This window comes from Sipha flava, unplaced genomic scaffold, assembly GCF_003268045.1.
Source record: "Sipha flava isolate LNK unplaced genomic scaffold, YSA_version1 109_pilon_pilon, whole genome shotgun sequence".
In the NCBI taxonomy this organism is placed as follows: domain Eukaryota; kingdom Metazoa; phylum Arthropoda; class Insecta; order Hemiptera; family Aphididae; genus Sipha; species Sipha flava.
Window position 1 is genome coordinate 1,645,574 of NW_020271726.1, and position 21,986 is coordinate 1,667,559.

The 21,986-nt window shown below is 28.4% G+C and overlaps 3 protein-coding genes across 7 annotated transcripts; 2 read left to right on the top strand and 1 right to left on the bottom strand.

Annotated features, from left to right (window-relative positions):
• Nucleotides 1-287: 287 nt before the first annotated feature.
• On the bottom strand, nucleotides 288-16,728 carry LOC112686863. 3 transcript variants are annotated; one of them, XM_025559337.1, is made up of 5 exons: nucleotides 15,799-15,838; nucleotides 10,798-10,934; nucleotides 10,542-10,643; nucleotides 3,089-4,410; nucleotides 288-410 (listed from the first exon to the last, which is right to left on the bottom strand). In XM_025559337.1, coding segments are annotated over exons 3-5 (1,371 nt in total). In that variant the 5' UTR covers nucleotides 10,590-10,643; nucleotides 10,798-10,934; nucleotides 15,799-15,838; the 3' UTR covers nucleotides 288-409. The 3 variants fall into 3 exon arrangements, with proteins under 3 accessions (XP_025415122.1, XP_025415114.1, XP_025415108.1); XM_025559329.1 differs by lacking the exons at nucleotides 288-410; nucleotides 15,799-15,838 and adding an exon at nucleotides 16,193-16,728 and having other exon boundaries at nucleotides 2,902-4,410; XM_025559323.1 differs by lacking the exon at nucleotides 288-410 and having other exon boundaries at nucleotides 2,902-4,410.
• Nucleotides 13,299-15,785, top strand: LOC112686881 (lanC-like protein 3). 2 transcript variants are annotated; one of them, XM_025559356.1, is made up of 5 exons: nucleotides 13,299-13,424; nucleotides 13,497-13,973; nucleotides 14,518-14,736; nucleotides 15,164-15,280; nucleotides 15,350-15,785. In XM_025559356.1, the coding sequence occupies exons 1-5, from the start codon at nucleotides 13,346-13,348 to the stop codon at nucleotides 15,595-15,597; spliced, it is 1,140 nt and encodes a 379-aa protein (XP_025415141.1). In that variant the 5' UTR covers nucleotides 13,299-13,345; the 3' UTR covers nucleotides 15,598-15,785. The 2 variants fall into 2 exon arrangements, with proteins under 2 accessions (XP_025415141.1, XP_025415134.1); XM_025559349.1 differs by having other exon boundaries at nucleotides 13,299-13,973.
• Nucleotides 16,729-19,502: 2,774 nt separating the features above from the next.
• On the top strand, nucleotides 19,503-21,925 carry LOC112687138 (tRNA (uracil(54)-C(5))-methyltransferase homolog-B-like). 2 transcript variants are annotated; one of them, XM_025559709.1, is made up of 8 exons: nucleotides 19,503-20,042; nucleotides 20,183-20,410; nucleotides 20,479-20,646; nucleotides 20,724-20,956; nucleotides 21,048-21,259; nucleotides 21,319-21,461; nucleotides 21,523-21,597; nucleotides 21,657-21,763. In XM_025559709.1, the coding sequence occupies exons 1-8, from the start codon at nucleotides 19,926-19,928 to the stop codon at nucleotides 21,666-21,668; spliced, it is 1,188 nt and encodes a 395-aa protein (XP_025415494.1). In that variant the 5' UTR covers nucleotides 19,503-19,925; the 3' UTR covers nucleotides 21,669-21,763. The 2 variants fall into 2 exon arrangements, with proteins under 2 accessions (XP_025415494.1, XP_025415486.1); XM_025559701.1 differs by having other exon boundaries at nucleotides 19,504-20,042; nucleotides 21,523-21,601; nucleotides 21,657-21,925.
• The last annotated feature ends 61 nt before the right edge of the window (nucleotides 21,926-21,986 follow it).

A 21,986-nucleotide genomic window follows, 5' to 3' on the forward strand; every position in this document is an offset into this window, starting at 1 on the left:
ATCTATTATCTTATCTAGATGAAATTTTAATGTATTATCCGTTATCTTATCTAGATAATATTTTGGTTATCAATGTACAACACTGCCTGAATGGTTACACAAATTTTGTCGATATCTACACGCATCGGCATAACTAGATTAATACTTTTGGACAGTAATATAACTTGACAAATTTAAACTGAAATATCTCATAATTATATATTTTTGTCCAAAAATAGTTTCTTTTTTAAAAGCTATAATATTGGTTTTATCATAAAATGCTAACTTTTTAATTTAATTAATTGGTAATTAGACTAGGTTAACTTAAATAAACTTGTTGAAATAGTAATTAGAATAAAAAAAATATTTTACATAGATTCTTAGGTGTTTAGTGTCAAAAGGTACAAATCAACTTTTCAAAATCAATAAATCTGTGAACATAAAAAAAATATACAATTTAATTGTTTAATATATGTATTATTAAAATCTATAATACTTAATAATATTATAATATTTACAGTTAATTATACATATTTTTTTTACACTACACCAATTATTTTGTCCCTTTATTGTAATTTATTTACTTTGTGTACCTACTAAAAAAACGTAAAAATAATTTAAATAAATAAGTTAAATGAATTGATTAAATATTACAAAATAATTCGAAATGATTTATTTATTTACAAAAATCAATGGAATGATGTAAAATAGTGTATAAACTCATCAGTCGTAATTAATAATCATATGTTTCTTAATAATTGAAAATTAATAATTCGTTTTTAAATATACATTTCTTGACTCAAATAAAAATATTCTTACGTAAATAAATGTCTATAATTAAATTATGGTATAAACTTATGGCGAATGAGTCATTAAACATACTTACATATTCAAAAACCTAATTAATAAAAAATAGGGTTAGTGGCTGTATCCGAGTTGGGTCCCGAATTAAAAATTGCTACACTAGTTAATTCCGAGATTTTTACAGGTACTACACTAGTTGGGTCCATCTTTTTTTAAAGTTTATTAAAAAAATCACATGGATGTTGGTAAAAATATATAAAGTCGCGTCCACACCTAACAAACAATTTACAAACGTTTGGTCAAACGTTCATCAAACATTCAAAATATCCAACCAACATGTTTGTTGAATGTTTGGTTGGTATAGACGTGTTCCCAAACAATTTTGTTTGTCAATATCCCAAACAAAATTGTTCGCTAATTATTCGAACATTATGGCATAAATTTTGGGAGAAACAAAATGATTTCATACAAATAACTGTTTATTTACTATTTATTATTTGTAATATACACTTGGGAGTGGGGTTGATATTTAAAATCGTCCCCTTTTTGAAGTTTGGTTAAAAAACCAAAAAATTATCAAACAAATCACTTGCGTATTAATCCAAAATGAAACGCTCACCACTATAAGTTTTCGGCGTTGTAGTAGTTGTCCACCATCGTCTTTTATTTCTATCTTTAATTTTATTTTCATAGTGTTTATGAATAATAATGAATGTAGCTCCTACACACGCGACTTGCTCTCGAAACGCCATAATCAAAACTGTAGATTAATGAATTGAGCAAACATAGCGAACAAATAAAATGATTGTTATTTTGACAAACTGTTCAACAAATATTTGACAAACGTTCAACAAACAATGTTTCCCCAGATGTTTGCTAGGTGTAGACGCAGCTTTAGATAGATAATTGAGCACCAACATATTTCATATAGGAAAATACCAAAATAATAATAGCTAAAATAGCTAATAGTGGATTATGAGAATTTTTAATATTTTTCGTTTAGATTGTATATTTACTTATTATACTTTGTTTCTTACTTAAAATAATCCCGAACCCAATTAGTGTAGAACCCGAAAGTATCCCGGACCCATCTAGTGTAGTACTTGAAAAAATCCTGGACTCATCTAGTGTAGTATCTGGGATAAGATCCTAGTACTTCGGACCCAATTCAGATGCACGGGGGTTAGTATGGTAGCTCATGTCTTAACCAAATACACCAAATATTGATAGATAAACTACATATTTGAATTACAACCCTACACGATTAACATAATAATTATGGACTCTCATGCGATATAGGTGTCATAGGGGGAAAGGGTGATAATAAATAAGTCGTGGTCATTGACATTGAAAAATATGTAAAATGGTCCGAGCCTTGTGTTGAGTTGGGAATCACTGTTTTAAGGGTTTTATGAGTACATAATGCTTTAAAATAATATTTTATTTTACTTCATAATTATTTTTTAACTGTCCAGAAATAAATACAATTCCATAAAAAATATTGTTCTTTGGAAACATTAAAATGTATTTGTTAAAAAATGTGTTTGTACGAAAATAATACATGAAACGTATCAAATGTAAAAAATAACAGATCATATTTAAATCTCGGTCGTAATTTTATGTCATTCGTGTTCTTATATAACTCTTTGATTTAAATTTAAATTAAACGTTTTTATCGTTAATTTTTAAGTATTTTCAAATGAGCTGAATCCGTGTTAATGTGTATAAACATTCATAAATCTATTGGAAAACTTTTAAAATAGTTGAATACATCCATCGTATTTCTTTCGAATAGCTAAGTTGTTCGCTATTAACTATTTTTTGCTCTCCATTCCGTCCAATTGTTGAGTATGGTTCTATTCTTTGGGACCCATAATTATCAGTTGATTTCATTGATTGAAAAAGTTCAATAAAAATGTTTATCTATTATTGCCTATTTCCTAACAATCCTTGGTCCTCCCCATAGCTATTTCTCAATTAATTCATAAATTTACAAAGTCTTGTTGATTGGAGGCACACAGCTAGTATACAATTTTTTTACAAACTCTTTTTTATTTCTATTAATTGTACTACACTTCTTAACTAATACATTTTAATGTTCTTCTTCTATGTACGAAGATTATTCATTATTTTTTAAGTCTTGTTATACAATTCATTTTTGAAAAGTAAAAAAAAAAAATTAAATACATTCATAAGTAATTATAAGCGCATATTTTGGTAGTTTTTAGTACATGTATTTCGTAATCCTACTAGAAAGTAATAAATCATCTATTAAATAAAATTAAAAATAGTTAAAAATAATTACCATGATGATTGGAGCCTAGATACAATTAACTCTATTTCATCATTAGACGGTATTGTTTTCTCTTTATCCGTAATAGTTGTACTGTGAGTATCACAAAATAAATTTACGCTTAAATCCACGTTCCAACAGTCTGCTTCTTCTTTTACTACTGTATATTCAATAATATTTAACCATTCTTCAGGTGTAACCAAATCTATCCCTTCAATGATAAGTTTTTCAATATCTATTATTTTGGAAGCAGGAACACTGTTAGTATTCACATGATATTTCACTTTATTCCATGCCATCTCAATTGCGTTTAGTTCGGAGTGATAGGTTGGAATTCTAAGAACTACTTTATTATTTTCATTTGCAATCGCATCAATCAGATATGGGCCGGTTTTCGATTTAACTTGTTTTACAAGGTCTATTAACTGGACTTTAATCATATCATTGTTAACGATTTGTCCTTTAGACAACAACCATTCAATAATTTTATAATTTGTCCAAGTTTTGTCTGGATATTCAACTTTATGAACCGAGTTATAAGAAGTGTGGTTCATTACAATAACAGCATTTTCTTTCAATAATGGCAACACTTTTTTAATCCAATTCATGAAAGTATCACTACTGATATCGTCATGATAATCGTAGGAATTTTTATTTGACTCAATGCCTAATAAACCACCTTGGACAAATCCATCTATTGATCCAACGTGTAAAATAATGAATTTCTTTCTTATCTCACTTTGAACTTTTGAAGTATGTGGACAAGAATAATGTTTTTCATTTTTCTGTGTGTTATCATTGCTATCGTTAGTTTCAATCAATGTATCGCCCAAAAAATAAATAGGCCGTCCTTCATTTCGATACTTCTTAAGAGCTTCTAAGTAATGTCGCCTCCGACGAACAATTTCATCATTTTCGATGAGAGCAAACATACCTGACATAGGAACAAAATCAAATTTTAATTCTTTTAGGATTTTATCCATGGTAGGTCGATTGAATCTCGGTAAATTTGAATCAATGTTAACTGCTGTTATAATTTTTTCAATTGTTGGAATTTTACCAGCCAACCACATACTGTGAATTTTTTTTCTGATAGCACTTTTCTTTAAATTATCAACATTTTTAGCCATAGATTTTATTTCTTTTATTTTTTTGGGCAGCAACATATTTTTGGATCGTAGATACTTAGATATAGTATTTTGAACAATGTGTTTATCCAAACCACTATCTTGAGAAATAAGATTGACCAAATCATTGTTTTTTATATTAAAATGCTGGGCCTTTCGCTTCTTGAAATATTTTAAGATGATCTTCTCTTGATGAACATTAACATACTGAAAGTAAACAATTACATAATTATTAAGTTTTGGAATATTTATTGAAGATTGTAATATTTTGAATGGTATCAAATTACCAAAAAAAATTTTAGATTTTATGTCGACCGTAGCAGCAAATTTGAAAATACTTAATAATGTGATTACTATACATGATTTTTCATTAATTTGTAATTTATATAAACAAAATTATAATAGAACATTAGTTAAAGAAATAAGGTAAATAAGTGTAGTAAATGTTCCATTATTCAATAACCGTCATTCTTTCTATGCCTATTCCGGGCATCAATATACAGCCTATCCGAAAGTAAAAAAGACAGAACATTTTTGGATGTCAGTACATACTGATAACATTATCAGTAGGGCTCGAAAGTTTATGCACTTTGCATTTTTTTTTTTTTTTTTGAACTTTTTAGACAATGCTATCCTGGCTACAAATGTGTTTCATTAGCATGTGAATCCGAATAACTAATTTTTATTTTGCATTTTTTGGTTTTTATTACTTATTAGTAATTTTTTTACATTTTTAGACATTTTACTGATTTCACTGAATACTAGTTCACTTCTTATCGTTTTTTGTCGACCATTATGCCGATAACTTAAGACTTGTCCAAAGTGGTGCATTTAAGGGGGGGCGAAAGGGGCAAATGCCCCGGGCGGCAAATTTTTGGGAGCGGCTAAATATTCTAATTTTTATTATTGATGTGTTCATGATTTTTTTAATTTTCACACCTTTTTCGAAATTGTTTAGTATTTCAAAAAATATTGTTGTGCATCTAATAAGCAATTAAAAAAATTATACTATACCTAGTCACCTAGGTAATAGTGAAATAGCAAAATTGGTATATTACATTTATTATTCGATAAAATATTATATTTTCGTTCAATGTTTATAATAAAAACTCGGGTATACAGAACATGGCAATAACTTTAGGACACATTTAAAAAGTTTACAAAGGAGTAAAATTGTACCTAAAAGTGTTCAATGTATGTTAGTATTTATAAAAGAGAATAGTTTAGTTGAAGTATATCCTTATATTGATATTGCTCTAAGGATGCTACTATGTATGTACACCTTCAAGTAATTGTACAACGGAAAAATCATTTTCTACATTAAAAAGGGTCAAAACTTATTTAAGATCAACAACGAGAGAAAATCGTCTTAATTAATTAACAACCCTCAACATTTAAGCTGATTTAACGAAAATTATTAATTTTAATGATGTTATTGAACATTTTTCTTCTCAAAAGTCAAAAAAAAAATTATAAGCTATCGATTATTTTATTAAATATAATTAATAATAAATATAATATATATAATCTAATAAAAAACCATGTATTGTTAATCATCGTGCATATAATAAGTGTTAATTCCGTTTTCTATATTTAATATATATATAGGTAATATATAGGTAAAAATATATAGGTATATATTTTTTTTAAGAAAAGAAAATTCACTTTGAAAAAAAAAATAGGTTAACTTTAGGATATTTATTACTATGAAATTATCTAATACAATATCGTAAAACAACTGATTTATAATTTGTTTCATAAAATTAATTTTTTTATTGCTTAGCTTTGAATTTATTTACATATACATATATATATATATATATATATTTTTGGTAAAGGGAAAGGGTGGAAAAATTTATTTTGTCCCAGGACGCGTATATATTAAATGCGCCACTGTTTGTCCGATTTTATCTCATCGATTACAGTCGTCGCATCGTCATGTTATAGTGAATAATAATAATAATAATAATAATAATAATAATACCTATTAAATCTAAATTTTATTATTTTTTTCGAAATATTTTCGAAATTACGAAAATTAAAACATCGGTGGATTCCTATGCGCGCGTCTAAAGACTCGCGGCCGACGCGACGCAATTTGAATTTTGGCCGCGCGATCTAATATTGATTCCTATGTACGCGTCAGAAGACGCACGGCTAACATTACGGGACAAAAATAATTAGGCACGCACATGCAGTTGTATAAAGTCCTCTGTTTGGTCCTGTTATATGCATCTAAATGTGTTTTAAAATATTATTATTATTAGTTTAACCATGTCCTTAATCAAGGTCAGATTAAGCACCTATTGGGCCCCAGGGCTGAAATTTTATATGGGCTCTTTTGACAAAACATGCTTTACAAAGCTGCTCGCTACGCTTGCAGACCGATACATTTTTTTTAGCTATTTCACAAATTGTCAATTGCATTATAAAATTATAAAATTAATAGGTAGGTATATACAATTTATGTCTATAAAACTACTAATATTAGTATGATAAAAAATGTGTATCAGCTTAGCCGTTTTCCTCCCAAATGTTTCTTTGAGTTCAAGAACAAATGATAGTCGGACGGGGCAAGATCTGGGCTATAAGGGGGATGGGAGATCACATCCCAACCAAACTTCTCCAAGAGAGCTTTTGTGTCACGGGCAACGTGGGGCCTGGCATTGTCATGCAAAAGACAAACCCCCTTTGTCAGCATCCCTCGTCTTCGATTTTGGATGGCTCTGCGAAGTTTTTTCAAAATTTCACAATACGAAGCTGCATTAATGGTTGTCCCAGTTGGCATAAACTCAATTAAAAGAACTCCTTTCCTGTCCCAAAAAAAAGTAGCCATGATTTTTCGAGCAGACTGCGTTACTTTAAACTTCCTTTTTTTCGGTGAGCGAGAATGTCTCCACTCCAGTGACTGTTGTTTAGACTCAGAGGTGAAATGGTAAACCCATGTTTCATCACCCGTTACTATGGAGTCTGAAAAAACCTCTCCTTGTTCGGCATAACGTGACAAAAATTCTCGAGAAGTCTCAATGCGTTGGCGCTTATGGTCTTCGGTCAACATTTTAGGCACCCACCGAGCACAACATTTGTGATAGCCTATATCATTAAAAAATAGTGCTTTTTGACAACTCAAATCTTTGTTCAAGATCTCGAACCGTCACTTGTCGATCTTAACGAAGCTCTCTTTCAATTTGTTCTTTCAACTCGTCTGAAATCGAAAGTCTCCCACTTCTTTGTTCATCATGAATTTCCGTCCGACCTCCTGAAAATTCTCTACACCACTTTCTAACATTTTTTAAAGACATGCAACCCGTACCATATGTTTGACAAAGTTTTCGATTAATGGATATTGGTGTTTCACCCGTTGAATGCAAAAAACGAATTACAGCGCGAAGTTCGCATTGAGCATACACGGGAATAGAGGTGGCGGCAGTCGACATAGAAATGTCCATCTTAAACGCGTGTCAGACGCAAACTAAACATCGGATCTAGTTGAGCCGCCTCTCGTTTGTAAAGGGTACGACCGACACTATACAACAGTATTACCAAATTTTGAAAAATTAATTTATTTCTGGCTCTAGGAGCATGGAGACCTTACTTTTGGGACACGCCTCGTACTTTTTTTTCAACGAGTAGAAGAAGAACAAGCCATCAAAAAATATGTTCTGTCAAAAAATAAAAAGGAAGTGCATGAAATTTACTTAGCCTGGGAAGCTGAAGGAATTTTTGGTGTCCTGATTGAAAAATATTTATAGCGAGACGAAACCAAATTCAGAGAATTTTTCAAATTAAGCTGGGATCAATTTTACAGTCGTGTAATGATGGGAGGCAGGGGGCCCGCTTCGGGCAGCACTTTTTAGAGGGCGGCTAAATTTCACAGTAAATAATAGAATATATTTTGTAAATATTTGAACCATTTCATATTTTTAACGCAACTATAAATTCTGGTCAAATGAAAAGAGCACGGAATTTTTCATTACTTATTCTGTGACGAATTCGTGAATTCCCATTCTTTGAATGGTATTTTTTGCTTGGATTGTTTATGACTTATAATCAACGAGAATGAATTCTATTACATATATATTACGTTCAATATTGTTTATTACGTCCCTTTAAGAAAGTACGTGATGATTTGAAAATTCAAAGAAAGTTTTATTCATGGATCTTCAGTTGTTTAGTTCACACTGATTCGTTACTGTGATTTTTATGCAAATAAGTGCGTTTAGTGGTTATGAAATTATTGGATAACTTTATGAAAATTTGAATTTTCTACTAAGTTTAACTATATTCAACAGCAGTTATCATCATCACACATGTGTAAGTATTAAATGTTTTATTTATGTAATTGTTTGTTAGACTGTCTGATATGTTGTTCAAGCTTTAATTTATTAAAATACGACCCTATATGAGTTTTACACTCGCATACCCAGGGTTCCGAACAAATATTTACGGTTTTCAGATTTTTGCCTATAGATAGGTGTGGTGTAAAATATACCTAGTTTTTGAATTGTTCGATAGTTTCTTTTGTAATTCTAACTTTTATCATTACAATTTTTTTTTATTTTAGTATCAAAAATGAAAAGAATAAAAGAAATTTGGGCGGAATAAGATACTTATAATAAGTATAAGTATCAATAAGTAGGTTCTATTACCTACTTAAAATTAGTGTTCACCTTGACGATCGCATGATTAAATAATATCTTTGTACATAGGCGCAACTAAGATAAAATATCTGGTAGGGCTACAGAGCTCTCCTATCAAAACTTAAAATAATCTGTAGATCACCCCTACTCTTATAAACCATGTTAATACAGGTATTTTAGTTGGATTTACTGTAATGTGTCTTTTTGTATGTGGCACTATTGTGAGTTAAGTATGCTGTATGCAATATGCCATGTATATCATGGAATTTTTATGGGAAGGGCTAATCATTTTAGCCACCCCTCCTTTAATTGCGCCTATGCCTTTGTACCTGTTATATCAATGGTTGAAACATTTTTGTATTAATAAACGTGATTGTAAAACAAATAAACTTTTTTATTTAAAATTTAACCTGTATAATTCAAAATAATGATTACTGTTTTTGCCGAAAAGTTCTCTAGAATTAATGTATGTAATGTATAGTATACATTAAATTTAAATACCTAATTAAGAAGGCGGCAAAATTGTCTTCCGTCCCGGGCAGCCGATACCCACGCTACGCCACTGCAATTTAATGATACTTTAAAAGACATTTTGTGTCACACGGTATTCACAACATTTCGAACTTCGAAAATTAAAATATGAACAATAAATTATATATGAGCTATTAGCGGCTCGTGCGATTTGACTGCTCTCAAAGGTCATAGGAATCGTTTATATTTAAAAACAAGTAAAGTAGTACTTGCGCGGTTAAAATTAAATAGCGCCGCATCGGCTGCGCGTCTCTAGGCGTGTCCATAGGAATCACACCTTTAGTGTTTATCTGTATCTCCCAATCACTTTATTGGACGTGGATTGAAGTTTTTCCAAATATACATAATTATAAACAAATAATTATCGTTCATTAACTCTTGATAACATCAAATACGCTCTAATTGTACGATGCAATTATTTTGCTTTTGAAGTAATTTGATATATTTATAAAACAATATTAGTAATTTTTTAATTTCATAATTTAAGGCGTTGTTTGTCATTTTTCTGTCATATTTTGAGTAATTTGTAAGTTTTGATAAATTTATATAGAATATTACAATAAAATAGAGTAAAATATTTAAAATATGTATTTTTATTAATTTAAAATAAATATTTGTAATTTTCTAATGTTTTTAAGGTCATCAACTTTCGAGCCCTAGCTATCAGTATATGAAAATCATAAGAACCAACATTTTTCAAATTTGATGAAATTAATGACATTCGTTGACCCAGAAGTTATAAAACTTTTTTATTTACTTAACTCTAAATATTGAAATATTCTTCTACGTCTCGTAAATAATAAGTATACAAAAAAATATTTGTTCAAATGTATAATATATATTACAATATAATTATTTGTGAATGATGTAACAGCTATCAAATATATTATATTGCGATAAAAATTTATAAAATATTTTAATACTAAAAATTCTGTTTAATCGGTAGATATGTAAATAATCTAAATTTGAAATATAAATTAATAAATTCTTCAGAATCACAAATTTCCCCGATTAATGATGGACATTAAAAAACATATTTTGAAATGTGCAATATACCTAATAGAGTAAAAAAAAATGTCGAATACTAAATAATTGCAGTTTATTTTATTATACTCATTATCCGAATGAAATTATAGCTTATACTTAATGTAATTTATATGCACAAACCTTTTCAGGGAGACTTCTATACACGTTTGGATCAATTGGCTCCTGCATTTTCGACACAAGATTTCAATATTTTTTACAGCAAAAACCTTATAGTTCAATCACCTAATAAAATTATTAATCACCTAAAATTAACTTGAATATGATAGTTACATAGATATACTAAAATACTCCTGGTCATATAAATATTGCATTATAGTGATCAGCAGCAGTTCTTAGTGTGCAATGTTGCTATGTTATATGTGATCTATATGTTTACCTTGATAATAAAAGATTCCTTAATTATTATATTATATATCTTCTTTAGTGTGCAGCAAATAGCAAAAATAGTGTGTAATGTTAGGAGTGTTTTTCAGGCTCTTTTTGTAGTTATCTTGCAGTCTCATCGATACGATTCTAGAACAAAATCGAGTTAACATAAGTAATCTTCATAATAATATGGATAATTTTTTTAACGTGTTTATCAAGCTACGTCAATGAAAATATGAATAATGTATGCATGATTATTGTCAAACTGGAAGAGTATTTACAATATATCCTATATTAAATGGGTTTTATATTAGAAATATTTTGTCTCATATATTTTGTTTAGTAAAATGTTAGGTAAATATATGTACTACCTGTTCCTAACCGTCCCAATACCTATAGGTATAAATAAAATTCCATCTACCCGGAAACAGGCGAATGCTTCATCGCCATACTTGTAATTTAAATATAATACATAACATATTTGAAATAACTAAATAGTATTAGTACAACTATAACATTATAAGTTATTAACAGCAACATTTCAAAAATTATTAAAAATAAATCTTTTGAACTTCAAAAATAAAATTCAAATAAATATACAATAAAAATAATAATATTCTTTTCAAAATTATTAATATGAATATGTGTTTCGTAGTCCTTTATTATTAACATTAAATATATATATATTTATATAGATAAATCGTTATGATTCCACGTTAAAATATTAATTTATAATGAAATCCAGACTCAGTAGTCTTTGGAAAAGTATTTGTTCAATCATCAAGATGCCGATTTAGTATAGTCAATTTATATATTTTATTTACATTTTTTTATTATATAATTAGGAACTTTTAGAGGAGTTGTTTTTGTAAAACTTAAAGAATTATTCTTTTAGTCCTTTTTAAAAATTACTAAATAGCAAATATATGAAGATAGATTATATATAATACACCATACATGTCTGTTGTGCTTTTTATTATTCTACTATAGGTACTATAATTTTATTTTTAGATGTGGTATTTCATGTTTTTTTTTTTTTAGACTGATTGAGCGTTTAAACGAACAATTTTAAATTATGATCAGATTTTGAAAATATATCTTTTTGTATTTAATAACGAAATATTTTATTGCATAAATTACAATTCAAATAAATTTTAGAAATTATTCTTAGTTCATCAAAATATGTTTAAAAATGCTCAAACTACTCTTTCTCTGGATTGTAGATACCATTACGAAGACACTACCTAATTGTATATTTATTGTAATTACTTATTTAATGAGTAATAAGTTTACCTAGATGTTAAATATAACTTAACTAACAATTTTATAATACTGTATGTCAGTGGAGTGGCGAACTCAAAAATTTTCAGAGGCAAATATATTTTGTCGATACCCAACCAACCCTCTCCCCAAAAAAAACTGAGAGGTGGCTGCCTCTCGAATACCCACATCGCCACGCCACGCCACTGCTTGGTTCATTTTTAAAAAGACAATAAAGATAGTACAAACAATATTTTAACTAACATGAAATTGTTGGCAAACTAACGAATCATTTTATTATAGTAATTTTTATTTTTTTCTGTAAATCAACATGTTTAATTACACTATTTATAGTGGTACTTTTGATTTAAAATATTAAATGATTATTGCTTCGTTAGCCTTAACTACAATTATCGTGTGGAAACGAAAATCCGAAGAACGATTCGACAAAAATAATTGTCACTTAGTCAGGAAAATAACTAAAAACAGATTTCGTTAGTCATTTGTTTAACTTTTTATTATATTATGAGTTTTCAGTCTAGAGTTTCATATAACACAAATAAACATTATTGGAGTTTCATCCCAAAATAAATGGCTGTCCTGAAATACATAATTTCAATACCAGGACGCCATACTAAAAATCAGTATTGTCCTGGCCAAACCGGGACATATGGCAACCCTGTCGTATTCGAAGACATCCATATTTTCAAAATATTGGCGTGGCGTGTAGCGTGATAAACTAAAATAATGTCTGCATTAAATATGATAAATTTTAACACTTATGGAAACCACACAATAATAACATAAAATCATAAGAGTCAGTCGAAACAGATCAAGATCAATTTAAAAAAAATCTACAATTTAGAACAGTAATGTAGAGATATTTACAAGACATGAATAACAGAGTACTCTAGTATTCATCATATAAGTTGATCTATATAAAAAGTGGAATTTATTATCACAGATCATGCACTATAATTGTTATCAAAAATAAATTCTTTATTGTTTACTATTGTGTTCATGTTAAAATACTTCAATACTTAGTAGAAGTATAAAGCTATAATTGGTTATTATAGGTTTAATAACTAGATGTAATTGAATATTTTAACATTCAAATATATTTTTAATCGATTTTATACTGAATTTGTGTTTTAAGTGTATCGGACTGTATAACTTTTATAAATATAAGTTTTATGTTATAAATTAGATTTTTATAACAACAATGAAAATCTAATTGTATTTGTAAAATAATAATTTAAATTGTATCGAGTATTAAGTGAAAACAATATACAAAAAAAATGCCAAAACGCTATTTTAAAAATGTACTTTCTGACAATGGAGACATTCTTTCAAACTGTTCTGATGCATTTTGGAAAGGTAAAATAAACTACTTGGTAGAATCCATTAGTATCAATGCTTCATCATCTGATGAACAAATATTGTACATAGGAACTAGTGGTATTGCATATATGTTTTACCACTTAGCTACATCTGACAAATTTAAAAATGAATCAGAAATATTTTTAAATAAAGCAATTACAGTCTTGCAATTAAAAGGAGACATATTTTATCCAAAGAGTAATGGTAAATTTCTTTGTGGAGATGCTGGAATAAATGCTGTAAATGCTTCAATCTATCATTTGATAGGTGATAGTAAAATGGCTGAAATGTATTTAACACATTTTAAAAAAGGTGTAGCTGATTATAGGCTAACTAATTTAACGGAAAAAGACGAATTATTTGTTGGTCGTGCTGGTTATCTCTACGGAGTTTTATGGTTAGAAAAAGTTTTTGGAAAAAAAATTGTGGCTGATCAGGATATTTTTGAACTTTGTTCAGCGATCGTGGAATCAGGTCGCAAATATTCTGTAAGAAATAAAAGTATATTTCCCCTAATGTACTCATATTATGGCAAGGAATATTTAGGTAAGTTTTATTTTTAGTTAAGTATATAATTAATGAGTTTACTAGAAGCATTTTTCATATTAGACTTTCTGTAAGTCATAGAATGTCTTGGTTAACGCTTACATTTTTTTTTTCTCAAATTAAACTTTCAAATAATAATTACTCTACATCAAAAGTTTCAAGGAAATAGAAAATTAAATTGAAAAATAGCATTACATATTTTATTCTAGGCCAATTGTAAGCTAATTCACCTAATTTGTAAGAATTAATATGTTTATATATCTATTATAGATATTATGTATTAGATTTTGACTGAACAAATTTTTTATTAAAGTTGATCGCATTGTAAAATCAAATATTTATATGAACATTAAGAGATATTTTATGTTTGTTTTTACTTTTAATTATTAGATATCTAGTATAATGTTAAAATATAAATAATAAGGATCTTTACTAAAAATATTAAATTTATCATACCAATCTGGTCAAAATAATTATTTGAAAAGATAATTCATCAATATTTATATAAATTTTACAGAATAGCTTGTAACTTATTTTTTATTAGGTGCTGCACATGGTTTAAGTACAATTATTCAAGTATTGCTTTCATTTCCACAATTTATTGAAAAAGAACCACAAACTAAACAAGATATTAAAAATTGCATAGATATAATGAAATCATTGCAAACATCTAATGGTAATTTTCCTACTAAAATGCCAATTTTAGAATCAAAACAAAGATCAGAAGAAGATGAATTAGTTCATTGGTGTCATGGTGCACCAGGTAATTTCTATTTTAGAAATACTATAATTTATTTTTAAATATTTTATAATATTCAAAAAATTAATTTATTTTTGATTACTATTCTTAAAATAATAACAAAGTTATATGAAATACACAAATAATTGAATTGTGAATTTCGAAAAGGGCTCATATCTGAAAATTAAAATTGTTCAGGAAACTAAAAAAAATAATTTTCTTTTGAATTATTTTCTTTATTTTAGCAATTAACAAATAATTTATTCATTTATTCATCACAATAAAAAAGAGATATAAGCCCTTCTCACTCATAAAATGACGATTTATGTATAGATGAAAAAATATAGCAAAGTCTATTTTGATAAAAACTTGTGACAGACCTTTTTCGAAAATTTACAATTCAATCAAATAAATTGTTATATTGAAATAATAAAAGTAATATTCTCTTTAGGTGTGATATATTTATTTGCAAAGGCATATTTGGTTTTTAAAGATCCTTCTTACTTGGAATGTTGTTTGAAATGTGGTGATTTAGTGTGGACAAAAGGTCTATTAAAAAAGGGTCCTGGTAAGCTACTTGTTGTCAACATTTTTACTTTATATGTATTTATGGATAAAATATTAATTTATTTTTTAGGCATTTGCCATGGAATAGCTGGAAATGGATATGTTTTTTTATTGTTATACAGGTTGACTGGTGATAAAAAACATTTAAATAGAGCTTTAAAATTTGGAGAATTTATATTCACTGATGAATGTATTCAAAGATCTAGGAAACCAGATCATTTGTATAGTTTATACGAAGGATTAGCTGGTACCGTATGTTATTTAACTGATTTGATACAACCAGAAAAAGCTAGTTTTCCATTTTTAGATGTATTTTAAATTACACACATAAGGTTAGATTTACAGCAAATTAGGACAAATATGTTATGAAATGTATAACATTTTAGTTTGATAAAAATAGTTATATGATTTCTAATGTATCCAAACATACTTTTTAAGTTCTAAATAGTAACAATTATTAATTTTTTTTTTTTAACAGCGCACAACTTTTTGTAGGAATTATTATACTTAAGTACTTACATTGTAATCTTTATTATATAAAAATTTCTAGTTGTAATGTTATGTAAAAATATATTAATTTTAATTATTTCATTTTACCAATTTGATATAAATTTTTATCAAAGTTTAAATTGTATAGTGTATAACCAGTAATCACTCATGAACAGTTAAAATAAATAACACAAAGTAAATAAATTACTGATAAAGAAAAGTTTGATTAGTATAGAAATTACAAAAATGGAAAATGAACACTAAAATTTCTGTGAATATAATCTGTGCCATACAATACTACCACTACCATAGTTATGTTTGATAGTCTATGATCATATCTTCTATTATCTCTTCTCTATCTCTATCTATTATATTAAAATAATTCCCTGGCACGCGATTGGTCGCATTTCTTTTTAAATCTCACCGACTTTTTTCGCACGGTCTCTTGATCGTTTCCGTTCTTATTCATCTATCCATTTCAGGGATCCATTCGATTTTCCGACCGGCCGTTTTCCCGTTGCGTCAGATGAAAATCCGAGATTTCGACGACTAAGCACCAGCCCAATCGGAGCGATCCGCACCTGTTCCCCTCCCGCCGCCGTGACGTTTCACACGCTCGTGACGTCACTCATCGACGGTTGTCGCTCTACCTTATCTCCCCATCAAATCGTTTAAATGCATACGTTTTCCTCAACGATTTCAACTCGATAGGTAGTTACAGGTTTCGATTCCGACCCCGGCGCTGCCAGGATTCTTCGCAGGAATTACGCCGCCGCTAGTGTCGGTTCCAAGGATGCCCATAGGAAAATTCTCAAGGGGGGGACAACATTTTAATTTATCAATCTATTCATAAATAGAAATGACCCACGGTATTGGAAGAGCCTTACAATTTTACATTATATACATAAAACTGGAACACTATAAAATAATAAATCAACCCCCCCCTAGAAAAAATTGAAAATACACCACTGATAACAATTATATACAACACTTTTTATAATTCTATTGCTCACATATACAAGTATATTTATTAAGTCTATTGTTCGACTATGATTTAATTGTGTCTTTAAATTATTATGTAAAATTATTATAAATTTGTTTTTTAAATATGTTAAAACATTCAATTTGATTTCTTTTTCCAAATAATATAGGGAGATAGCTGTTGTATGTTTTCATTATACTTTTTTCATTGGAATAGAATTGAATTCAATGAGTTATTGGTGCTAATGGTACTATTCAAAACAAACACAACTATAAAATAAAGAAAACTGTACGAATTACAATTTTTAACGCTCTTATTCCACTATGATATAAATGTCTTTTTAAAATATCTTGAACTATATTGTTTACTTTGCTCATAATGGATTGCAGAGCAATGAATTAATAAATGCTCGAACATGAGTATAGTACTGTTGTACCCAAGAGCTTGGTTATTAATACACTTTTCTCCTAATATTATAAGAAAATATTATTGTCGGTTATTATTATAATTTATTTACTTATACCGTTAGGTTAGGTTAGTATCTTACTGGAATGTTGTATAATAATAAAAGTATTTGCTTTGATTTTGTTATGTTTCATATTTTTATATATTCTTCATATATTCTTTAGGCTTAAAAGCACATGATTACAAGAAATGTCCACATTCTGTCTTTCATAAATTATTTATATTTTATATATTCCCTCTATATAACTTTTTATTATTGATGATAAGTACTATAATGTACCTAATCTGAATGTGAAAAAGGCGTTGGCGATCTCCATGTTGTCTTTCTTGGGTGCGTTTTTCACTAAGAATGTTTAGAGTGTAAAACGTAACTAACGCCAACATTCATTTATACACACCTATTATAAAGTATTCACTTATCTCATACATTTTTTTTTCAGATAACATCAAGGAAGATTTATCCCCATTTTTATAGTTTTTTTGTGTGCAGATACACATTGTATATATATTTATTAATTATTATTGAAAGAATAAGTTATGTGTTATGTCTTCTTTCTTTGAACCGACTATGATGTATTTGAATGTTTTTGTACTTTGATAATTCCATATTTCAAAAAATGTCAAGTTATCTAGCGTTTATGAGACTTATAAATTGTTGTATTTAACATACTTTAATAAAAGTGTCCCTTCGTTATGCTATAGGTTAGGTTACTGGAGATAACACTTATAATACTTTTGTAATCATAAATATATATTTTATTGAAATATTAAGATCTATATGCATATTTATACCTTTTTTAAATTCTATGCCGTCTATTAAATATAATAAATAATACACATATTTAACCTTTAACTATTGTTGAGGAGATACATAACATTCTACGGGTACAATTATTATACTTGATTATTTTCAAATACACGGCGGTTGGCCCTCTACTATTAATTTTTTTTTTTATACATATATTGGATTTTATTTGTTTGATACCACATATTAATCGTAAAGGCGGGATCCCACGGCGCGAGGCACGTTGCGTGGTACAGCGCGGTATTATAAACGCGCCGCGGGATTGGTGGGGCGCGGCGCGGCATGGCATGACATGGCGCGGCGCGACTGTTCCCAATGATTGTCGGTCTCTATGACACGCGTTAAAGGAAATGTTACGTCAAATCATATGATCAAAGGTAATCCCACGGTTCGCGACAATCTTCCGCGCCGTGGGATCGTGTAGGACGCGCCTAGACAGGCGCGCATGGTACAAGTCGAATAACGCGCCTCGCGCCACGCCACGCACCGTAGGATCCCGCCTTAAGTTTAGTACCATAATACTTTTAAAAAAACAATTAGGTGGATATCTGCTAGATAGCGAACGCCTTTGACGACGAAGCCGTCTTGGTTTTCCACTCATAAAATATCAATAGTAATCATTATCACAAGTGGTAACCGTGGTAGTATTGCATGATAAATTTTACATAAAAAATGTTTTGAATATTATTAATTTATATTACTAATATTAATTACTAATAAATATATTAAGCGAATTTCACTCGAAGCGAGGCACACAGAAGCTAGTAGGTATTTATTAATTATATTCTGTGATATAATACCAGAGGTTGGACACTCTTGGGCGGCAAGCCGATAACAAAGAATCAGTCAACCATGACACCTGAGGCCTACAGTAGGACCAGTTCAATAGAACTGTTTAACCAGTTATTCACGGAAAAAATAGTTTATATCATAGGTTCCCAAAGTGTGCGCCGCGATGTCTGTTTAAAGGCACCACGCCGTCATGAAATACAATCAGGTCCAACATTTTCCTTATAATTAGTCATGCTATGTCTTGGAGAAGGGCGCCTTGAAAAAACCTTAAATCAAAAAGGGCGCCGTAAGTCGAAAAAGTTTGGGAAGCACTGGTTTATACAGTAAAAATCAAAGAACTAATTATTTAAAAAAAATTGTTTGTGTAATTTTAAAGATTTTCACTTAAAAATTATCATACACTTTTAATTAATAATTCAAAGCAGTATATATTAATATATTCAAATTTTATTTTGGATTATCAGTTTGCATCATTCCTGTAATAGTTTTCCTTTTTTTTTCTTTTCCAAATATAATATCTGGAGAATTATTGATTAGTATAATAAAAAAAGTTATAGTATGTGGTAGGAAATATATATAGTAAATCATAACAAATAATTCATAATAAACTAAATATAGTAATAAAAAGAAAAATGCGAATAGGTACATTACATAATAACAAATATTACTAATAATTAATAACAAATTATAAACAATCAATGTAAAAAACGACACGGACAAACAAAACAATAAGACTTCTAATCAAGAAAATGTATAAACATGGTACTAATCATTACTATACTCAATATTAACATAAATACATATGTAAAATATTCATTATTTTACCATACACATGTCTTCACTGTATAATAACTCGGGAGTCATGGTCGAGGTATATTAATATATATATAATTATATATCTTTAATTGTGATTAGATAGTATTTATCTATTTTTATCTATATTAATGCTATTTAGTGTTTTGATAAGGCTGAGGGATGATTAAATAAAGGAGTTATTAAAGTAAATTGTTTTTCGCTTTTCATTGTATTTAAATATTTAATGTTTATTTATTATATCGAGTTAAGTTTTAACGGCTTACGTATTAGCATATCTGTCTTAAGAATTGTATTATCATGGTTTTATTGAAAAAAATTTCGTCTTGGTGCTTTAATAACATTCATGAAATATTAAACAAAAGACTTGGAGCAATTTGTATCCTGACTCATAATCAGATAAAAATTCGTAAAAAGGTATATCAATTCAAATTTAAAATATTTGATTAAAACTATTACAGTTTAGAACTGTAAAAAAAACTTGTATTTTTATCATTTGTTTATAATACATTTGTGTGCATCTTGATTGTGTAACTTTCAACTGTTTTTTTCTACAGAGTTCAGTTTTAATGAATGAAGTCAATGAGCCTATTTTTGAACTCACTGAAGACACACAATTTCAAGCATTAGAAAATGCTGTAACACCGCTATGTCGAATCCCATATGATAAACAATTAAATTTTAAACAACAGTGGACTAACAGAATTAGCAGAGAAATTCGAAGTCGAGTACACAATTTAAAAACACCTATTAGACTACCCAAAGTCTATCCCATTTCTCCAGCAGTAGGTATTTACCAATGGTTATATAGGTACTAGAAGAATGTCAAAATTAATTTTGTTTACTCAACCAGCCACAGATAAACAAATACCGTAATAAAGATGAATTTAATTTCCGACCGGGTATAGATGGTAACCCTAAAACTCTTGGATTCTTTGTGAGTGATCCTAAAGGAAATATTTATTGTATTCCTACCATGAAGCTAATAAATATGAAAGAATCACATAAGAATATTGCTCAAGTATATTAAAAAATAAAATTTGGTTTTAATATCTTGTATATTTTGTGTTATTGAAATACATTTAACTATTTCGAAAGGTTTTTGAAAAGTTTGTTAGATTATCTGAATTACCTGTTAGTCATGATCATCTGGATGGTGGCTTTTGGAGAGGAATTGTTGTGCGAAGTAATGTAAAAGGAGATATAATGGCTATAGTAATTGCCAATCCTAGGGGCTATACTAATGAAATCATGTTAAATGAACAATTTAAATTTAATGATTATTTAAAATGTAATGACATAGATATTCATTCATTATATTTTCATCCTAGGTGAATATTTATACCTTTCTTAGAAATATAGGTTGTAAATGAGATTTGTTATATAATGTTTCAATCCATTGATTTTGTTTAATTGGTTTAGTTTACATACAAGGAGTTCAAAAGATTCGACTTTTATCCTTGTTGATGGCGATAAGTTCATATATGAAAATTTATGTGGGCTTAAGTTTAGAATATCTCCAGATTCATTTTTTCAAATCAATACTTCAGCGGCCAAAATTTTATATGATCAATTATTCAAATTAACTTCTTTATCAAAAACATCAACACTACTTGATTTGTGTTCAGGCACTGGTAATATTAGATAATCATAATATTTAATCTTTTACTAATCAAATATAATTTATCCAAAGGTGCTGTAAGTTTAATTGGCAGTGAACATTTCCAATCTTGTGTTGGTATTGAATCTGTAGCACAGGCTGTCAATGACGCTAAAGAAAATGCAAAAATTAATAATATTCACAATTGTGATTTTATAGAGGGAAAAGTAGAAATAGTAAGTCCACAGACATAATTTTTATAAACAAACTAAGATAATTATTCTATTTTGTTTTCAGGTTTTGAATCAAGTTTTAAATGAATTAAGCATGAGCAATGAATTATGTGCAGTTTTAAATCCAGGTCGTGCAGGAGTGCGTAAGTTGACATAATCTTTTTAATTTTTTTAATTATTAATTTTGATTTTCTGTAGATCCTAGGGTAATTAATGCTATTAGAAAAAATCGATTAATCAATAGTCTGGTGTATGTATCATGTAAAGCTGATAGTCCAATAACTATGAAAAACATTGTAGATTTATTAAGGAATGATAATAAAACTGCCCCTTTTATTTTAGAATCAATTAAACCAGTTGACATGTTTCCTCATACTAAACATTGTGAATTGATGTTAATGTTTAAGCGTTAGAATTATTATAAAATTAATTGTTTTATATTATAATGTATATTATATTTATATTTACTTTATTGTAAAATTATTTATTTTAATCAACTATAGTCTATTTTTTACTTTACTGATATGA